Source organism: Populus euphratica, unplaced genomic scaffold (assembly GCF_000495115.2).
Source record: "Populus euphratica unplaced genomic scaffold, PopEup_1.0 scaffold272.1, whole genome shotgun sequence".
Lineage (NCBI taxonomy): Eukaryota > Viridiplantae > Streptophyta > Magnoliopsida > Malpighiales > Salicaceae > Populus > Populus euphratica.
This window is the reverse complement of record NW_011500156.1, coordinates 151045-159569: the sequence shown is the minus strand read 5'-3', so window position 1 is coordinate 159569 and position 8525 is coordinate 151045. Positions and strand designations below refer to the sequence as shown.

Below are 8525 nucleotides of genomic sequence, written 5' to 3'. Positions count from 1 at the left end.
TGAATAATTCTCTGATAAGAATTGGGGCACTAGGCAGCAGGTTAGTACGGACCCTTTGAGAACGTCAGTAGAGTGGCTTCCGTCTCTCATAACTTGTGAATTCCATGTCTCATAGAAATCATCATGATTTGTGTGTCTCCTAGTCTCTTTTAAATAAGATTTTATGTGCATTGCGTGAACAATACGTCACAGACACTGTATGTATATCTCTTCCACGACAACCGTCGATGCATGCATCAGCTGCCTTGTCTTCTGTTTTATTATTTCGTCTATTTTAAAAATATTTTAATTTTTTTCTTCACTTTAAATTATTTTTTAAGTATTTTTATATCATTTTAACACACTAATTTTAAAAATAATTTTTTAAAATTAAAAAATATTATTTTAATATATTTCTAAAAAAAACACTTTAACAACAACCACAACAACATATTCAAACAGGCTTTAAAATATTTTTTTTATTTAAAAATACATTAAAAAAATATTTTTTTTTAAAAAATAAATATTAAAATAATTCAATAATATTAAAAAAATAATTTTTATAATTTTCTTTTAAAATTTACTAAACCTTTATTTGAAATGTTATGATTTATGATTTCATTTTACTTGTTGTTTGACTATCGTAATTTATGTAAAAATATTAACAATCAAGTCATTTTATATTTGCATTTTCGAGCTTTCCCTTTATTTAAAATAAATAAATAAATAAATTGAAATCTAATTAAGAATATATTTTTAGTAACTAATTTATATAAAAAAATTATGAATCATTAAAATGCTAAATTTAAAATTCACAATGCAAATAGTCAGAAAATATTTTTACACCTTTTTAATTCTATAGCATTTCATTTGATTTTTTATTGCAAGCATAAAAAGAAAAAAGGAAATAATAGTCATATTTTAGTGTAATCTAATAATTTCCATAAATAATATTTAACTTTAATTAATCGACAGAAAGAACTGTCCAGAAACAATTCAGAAAAAAACAGTAGAAAGTAAAAGTACTATATCTTACGTGGAGTCCACGAAGAAGTGGGTCCCATAACCAGACTTTCCACGAGTACATGTGGAAAATCCTCGTATCATTCCATGAAAACTCGCAAAAGTCTGCGGAGAAAGACAGAGGGTCCAGCTCCTGTGTCACTACACTACGACTACCTCTACCAACTTTTTTCTTCGATCTCAGCCATTCATGGAATTGTTACAAGTAATCCAGCGGTTGAGAGATTTTCCATTGAAACTCTTAAATCTATTTAAAATGACACAATAATCAGTATGGTAACTGAGAAGATAATCCAACAAAAATTACAATTAAATACTAAAAAAATAAAATTAAAAAATATTTTAAGAAATAAATTAGAAGGCACATAGGAGGAAGCAACTCTAGACTCGTGCTAATCATCCACCTGTGTCTTACCCTTTTGCTAGGCGCGAAGCCTCGAAAACACCGAAACTGAACCACTTCTCTCTGTCTTCTAGCCGAGCCGAGCCGAGCCGAGCCGCGTTTCATTCCTTCTTGATTCTTCCACAAGCCGATCATCATCATCATCTTCATCAATGAAGCCGCCGCCGCCGCTACACATCCCTTTGAATTCCAAGTCTCTCCTCTTTCAATACCTTCTTTACCTTTCCCTTTCTTGAATTGGAATTCCTCTTTGTTTCTTTAGTTTTCCTCTCACTTTCTCACTAACGAAACAGGAAAAAAAGAGTGTTCATGGACCCTGACGTGATCGAAGTCCCACCTCCTCCAGCTCCGATTGTTTCTCGCTCTCACTCTAAACAGCCCAAAAACAAACAGGTTCTTGTAAAAAACAGTTGTTGTCTTTGTTCAATTTCGAGCCTTTCTTTTCTTTTTATTCATTTATTCCGATCATGACTTTATCTTGATTTTTTAACTGATTAATTCTTTTTTCCTGGGGATTTAATGTCTCTGTGATTGTCAAAGTTGGTACCTTTTTGTTGATTGCTTGAATAATTGAGATGGTTATAATGGGAAAAGGGCTGAGATTTCGGAGAGGTTTACTGATAGGTGGTGCACCTTTTGAGCCTTTACTAGTGAGAATGGCTGTGTTTGAATGAAATTATAATGCTAACAGTAAGCTATTTTCGGAGAGAAGGAATGATCAACATATTTTATAAACTTGCATTTGTAAGAAAAGTGGGCTGCTTTCCTTTCTATTGTTTGGATTATTTTTTTTTCTCTCAAAATGTTGTGAGATGCCTTTGGCCTATTCTAAGGGTGTCAGGACTTGGGATCATTAAGTGGCCCTCTCAAGCACACTACTTTTGTGGTAATGTAATGGTTTTGGAGTTAAAATGGTTAGTTGTAGGATGGGTTGATAGATGAAACTAGGTTGGGGATTATGTTAGAACTAATGAGCGCGATTTGGAAAGTTTTTAAAGCTAATAAGGATTAAGAATGCTCAAAAATAAGTTTGACTTGTTGCTAACATCTGAACAATTTTACATTCTTCATTGAAAGATGGATTTGGAGTGGGCTTTAGCTATTCCAACACTCTGTAAACCAACCTAGTTAGTTGGGTAATCTGATCTCACTTTTGACGGAATAGGGAGCTGTTCTGCGGCTTCGGAGGGATGAGTACTACTAGTGGGCTGGATTCTTTCTCTTCTCTAGCTATGGCTTATTTTTCATGGCAGGTGAATAATGTGATAACTCATCCATGCGGGTAGTCCCTATCTGCTGTCATGCCCCTCTAAATGCTGTGTCAAACTACAAAGAAATGAAAACATAACTCTTTGCTTGTTGTCCGCTGACTCTTTTAGCCTGCCTGGTGGAGCCTCTTGGGTGTCCATGGCGGATCTGATCAGTCTTGTGATGAAGAGAATTTTGATCTTCCACTAAGAAAGGTATCATCACGACAACTCAATTTGTCCGGTAAACTACTCGGGGTCTTAATTCAAAGCATGTCCCTAAAGCCATTGTCGACGGGCTTCATACCATACCGCTCAGGAGGCTGACACACCGCCTAATTGCCGTTCTGCTTGCTATCTTTGGGAAGATAGCAAACTATGATTATGATCGAGGTAGTGACCGAATGACCCAATGCATGTGCTGTCCTTAGTTTGACATTGGATTGAGTCGTTTGTTTGAATCCTTCAATCCACTGCTTGTGGACTTTGCATCTTGGCCTATGAAGAGGTTGGGAGCACACTGCACACTTGCTATATCCAGCCATGGGCATGGTCAAACCAGCTTTACTTGGACTCGGAACCGATAGAAAGCTATCCACCAATTCATTCTATTCCTTGTTTTAATTTAGTATGAACCTGGTTTGCCTCAAGCAAAGCCTTGTGGAGGGCATCTTCCCCCTTCATGAAGTGAAGGAGGGAGAGCATGAAGGGAGGAAATGTTAGCAATTTGGTACTAGTGTTCCAAAGCCCTAGCTATAGCTGCAGAATTGAGAATGAAGACATGTCTTCAGCAGTTCTTGTCTTTGCACTTGTGCATAGGCCCTCGGACAGCTGCCCAAAATCAAGGAAATACTAAAAACTCCCTGTCCTGGATCTTGTAAGCCCCAGATTTCAAACTAAGAAAGACTACTTTCTTACTCACTACTAGAGAGAGAAGGGAAAAGGGAGACCAACTAGTTGAACTTGATAAATTGACCTGTAATATCTTAAGGTTGGGACTATATCGGAGTTTGGTGCTCTTTTATGGTGTTTGGTCATGGTTCTCTTTCATCCAATCTCATTTCCTTTTCCATCCTATAGATTAATTTATTGTTGCAAACGACCTCAGACTTTGCAGCTGCTATTAACAATCGGTCTAGTTTCAATAGGAGACTGTTTCAAACAAATTTCTATGATTCAAGGGTGGTTTGAAAGGCTTAAATAAGTACGAGCTTCTATTTTATGTTGTTTCTGGTGCAATCACAGCAATTTTGTTCTTTATTCTCTTCAACTTGTGTGATATTGTATGGTGCAGAGTTATGAATTGTCTTTGGCTCCAACACCAATTGCTGTGTATGGGAACACAATGAGGCATGGAGCCATGGATATATTTTGGTACTCCATTGAGACTTAAGGTTGCAGAGGGAAACGAATATAATACCACTTTCCTTGTTAAAGACTTTAATTATCAAAATTCTAAGTTCATGATAGACTTGAAAAAGCCAACCTTTTCTATATATATGGCTTTGAGACGGTAACTACTTGTAAGAGGCTAAATCCTAGTAACTCAAGAACACATGTAACCTTCATTTTACCTAATTTGTGCTGTACAAGCAATCATGAACAAATTAAATAAATGCAAAGACTAGATACTCTTAATCCTTACAACAATGCTGGAAAATTTACTGGAATGCTGCTGCTACAGTACCATAACCTGCCAGTTTTATCCCTGCATCATTGGATTTATCTACTCCATGGCAGGAATAGAATGACTACTCCCTTAAATGCTTCGAGATAAATGGTTTAAGTAGCAGGAATATAACACCCACGTTTTTGGTATCCAGCTTAGTTTGCTGTCTGGTTCTTTATGTAATTATAGTGTTGTATTTATTTTTTTTCCAGCTTCTTAAGTTTTGTGCAAGAATATCAAAAATTCACTTTGTATTGTTAACGTTGCTTTCTTAATTACTGTTTGCTAAATGATGTTGATCTCTTTCCATGGTTCCTCTCTCTTTTTTTTTCTTCCTTGAACAGATATTCTAAAACTATTTAGGATATCTATATCTGCTAAGGGAAACAAGTGAAATAATGCAAAGAAAATGAGAGGAAAAGAAAAGAAAAGAATCAGACTTCTTCATTAAATAAATTTCTCTTGCTGTGTGGCATGAGTGGAAAAGAAAGTGAAATCAATAAATTATATCCTTTTCCATTTCATTCTCATCAATATTTAAGTTTTTTTTTTTAATCTCTTCAGGATAACATTAGGAAAGTTTCCTTCTCAAATCTTGACTCTCAAAGAAAAGGCATTAACCTTTAATTTCTTTCACTTTCCTTTCACTCCCATCAGTTCATGCACTGTATTTGTAAAAAAAATATTTTTTGTAGGTTATTCTTCATGAAATAATTGATGTTGACAAGGATGAAGATGCCATTGATGTGATGATTCTTGACAAGAAAAATGACTTGAAGAACAAGGGAAAATCCATAAAAGATAACTCTGATGGCTACAGTCAAGCTAAGGTACATATTAGTTTTTATACTGTACCCCTGTTAGAGCTAATATATTGTGTTTCTTTTCTTTTCTTATTGATATTTTTAATTTTTTATCTAGGACGGTATTTCCAGTTGTCTTTTCAGTCCTTTCCCTGGAGAAAATAATATAATTAACATGGATGGTCTTGATTATGATGATGGCATACTTATGGATCCTGATGACTTCATGGATTTTGATGAGTATTCATTTTTACAATCCCACTTTGACAAGGTGGATATTCCTCCTGGAGTGGAGGCCCCCATTCCTTGGTTGCCAAATTCTGATAATAACACTAAGAAATCTGCTAATGGAACTACTTCTTTCAATACAAACAATCAAAAGCAATCTAATGGTGGTGGTTCATGGTCATTGAAGCCGGGCCATGTAAGCAAGAAGCTGAGTTCAGTGAGTGGTTTAAGTTTTCATAACCCAATGGATTCCATGAGCCATGATTCTGGAGTGAACCTGTCCTCTCATTGGCTACTTCCCCAAACTGCCCAAGGTAAGGAAGAACAAGATGTTTCACAACATGGGGGGAGTGCCTTGAATTTTGCACCTTTCCAGAGTAAAACAGAGCTGGTTTCTTCAAGTATGACTGATTATGGTTATGCAAAGCACTTAGACGGTGTTATGCTCCCTCATGGAGCTGGCCCAGCACATTTGGGACATACCAATCCTGCTTCTCCATTTGTTGGTGGATTGGATCACTTTCCTATTATTAGCCCTTCCACCTCTTCATTGGTGTCAAAATTAAATTACTCATTTGCTAACCATACAAGTCATCCAAAACTCTATGATCCATTTGATGCTTTGCATATCCCTCTTGAAGACAGTGCAGCTGGAACTCCAAAAAATGTAGATAAAGATGATATCCTCAGAAAGTTTCAACAATTTAAACAATTTGATACAGTCGAAGATCATTCAGATCATCACTATACTAGTAGTTCTTCGATGAAGCAGGTGATTGTTTTAGAAGATGCAACCATGCTAACTTTTCTTTTATCTTTCTATCAATGATTTGATTACATAATGCTATAGCATCCTCTTTCTGGCAGCCACCAAAGACCTGGGCAAAGAGAATTCAGGAAGAGTGGAGAATCCTGGAAAATGATTTGCCGGGTAAGCTTTAACCTTTCTGATTCTGATCATTAATTACTATTGCAAGTTTGAGTGGATGTTGGGTCCCATTTTCTTCTTCTCCTAAGGACCTCCTACCCACCGCTCCCTTCATGTTGTTCATTATGTTTACCCGTTCAGAATCACAAGGGGGAAACTGGTGAAGGTGTACCAATGTTTATGTGTATACTAACAATGAATGTCACAAGGACTTTTTATTTATTTATCTCATCCTCTATTTCATTAATGCTCTTAAGCATGTTGCCTTTTTTTCACTTTACTATCAAGAGAAACTTTATGATTTTAATAGGCTATAAATTTTCAATATTTGCATAATTCATTCTCACGTTTTGTTTGTCCTACTATTATTATGTCAACAGATTCTATATTTGTTAGGGTTTATGAAACAAGGATGGACCTATTGCGGGCTGTAATTATTGGAGCAGAGGGTACTCCCTACCACGATGGTCTCTTTTTCTTTGATTTTTTTTTCCCTGCTGGCTACCCCAAAGTACCACCGGTATGTGATAGAGGTTGTGTGTGTGTTATTTTTTCATCTTCTGTTGAACAGTTTTCCATCTCATAATTTTGGATTTGTCTGTGCTAGCTTGTCTACTACCATTCTGGTGGTCTTCGACTCAACCCAAACCTGTACAATTGTGGTAAAGTATGCCTCAGCCTTCTTGGGACCTGGCAGGGTAACAAGAATGAGATGTGGCAGCCTGGAGTCTCGACTGTGCTACAAGTTCTGGTATCTATACAGGCATTGATATTGAATCAGAAGCCCTTCTTTAATGAGCCTGGATATGAACGATTGAGTGGTTCGGCAAATGGTGAAAAGCGATCTCAGGAGTACAGTGAGAGTACCTTTTGCTTTTCGCTGAAAACAATGGTTTACACAATGAGGAGGCCGCCTAAGGTAAGTTTCTTTCACAGCTTATTTGCTTCATGAATTATTGCTGGTTCAAATGTTAATCTGAATTATTTGGATAACAATCCCAGGAGAAGCTTAAATTATTGAAAATATGGGTGACTTTCCTATGTTCCACCACTAAAGTGCCAATTGGAGAAGTTTTTAGTACATTTAAAATATGTCAAAAATGAGAACCATTGGAAGTTTAGGAAGACGAGGGTACTCGCCATGAATAACCGAAATAGTCTGAACGGTAATTGTTTCATGTGCATAGACCCAGTGAGCACAGACCAGGCTTGCATTAATACTAGCAAACCGTGCATGAGATTTCTAAGTTTGTGAAAAGGCTTGCTTATATTTAGATTTTAAAACTAATCAATTCAAATCATGGTTGGCTGCAGCATTTCGAGGATTTTGTACTGGGTCATTTCCACAAGCGTGCTAATGATATTCTGGTGGCATGTAAAGCCTACATGGATGGTGCTCAGGTGGGTTGTCTGGTCAACGGTGGGGTTCAGGATGTTGACGAGGGTGATAAGAGTTGCTCCAAGAGTTTTAAGGACTGCTTACCTGCCTATATTGATATACTAACGAAGCAGTTTTCACAAATTGGAGTCCAGGACACTGAAAAATTCCGAACATCAGGAAACGGGGGTGATAACTTATCAGGCAATGTACCCATGGCCGCAATATAAATGAGTTATCGACGAGTAATCAATTTTGAGAAGTGACGGAAAGCATCTTTACATACCTGACACGCAATTCGGGTCTCCTGATTCATATTGAGAAGTCCAAAATTTTATTATGGACAATTAGATGTTTATTTCTATATGATATTTATTTTCCCAAATTGTACCTGTACATGGATGTAGATAAGGATGAGATCATAAAGTTCTATGTACTTGTTCAGTTGCAATGTAAAAATGGTGTCGGCAACCTGCAATCATGTTGAAATGGTGGGTACTGGCTGCAACTGAGTTCGAAGTTTTGTTCTAGATACATTACCAAAGGGACAGCTTTCAATATTTATTTTGAAATTGGTCGTTGTTGAATTTAGCCTTTGTTTTTAGTGATTAATGATTTACTTGAAGTTTCTGGATGAGTTCTTAAGGGAACTTCTGAAAGTGGAAACATGTTAGAGAACTTGATCAAGAATTCATTCGAAGATTGCACTGCTTGCTTGCTGGCTGTTCATAGCTCCTGGTAATCTCAGAAGGTGATGCTGATTTTGGGGGAGCTCATCACAAGAAATCTAGTTCGGCTCTAATAACCAATATAAAACTTCTTGTTGCTGTCGGATTTTATTGTTCTCTACTCGCCATTAAATAACTA

The 8525-nt window shown here is 36.4% G+C and overlaps 1 protein-coding gene across 4 annotated transcripts; it reads left to right on the top strand.

The window, feature by feature from the left end:
* Positions 1-1374: 1374 nt before the first annotated feature.
* Positions 1375-8249, top strand: LOC105111088 (probable ubiquitin-conjugating enzyme E2 25). Of its 4 annotated transcripts, none has more exons than XR_839565.1 (9): positions 1375-1598; positions 1699-1798; positions 5017-5151; positions 5243-6124; positions 6220-6283; positions 6661-6800; positions 6888-7199; positions 7595-7940; positions 8022-8249. XR_839565.1 is itself a non-coding variant. In XM_011006331.1 (8 exons), the coding sequence occupies exons 1-8, from the start codon at positions 1558-1560 to the stop codon at positions 7886-7888; spliced, it is 1968 nt and encodes a 655-aa protein (XP_011004633.1). In that variant the 5' UTR covers positions 1375-1557; the 3' UTR covers positions 7889-8249. The 4 variants fall into 4 exon arrangements, 2 of the variants coding, with proteins under 2 accessions (XP_011004633.1, XP_011004634.1); XR_839566.1 differs by having other exon boundaries at positions 7595-7948; positions 8026-8249; XM_011006331.1 differs by having other exon boundaries at positions 7595-8249.
* The last annotated feature ends 276 nt before the right edge of the window (positions 8250-8525 follow it).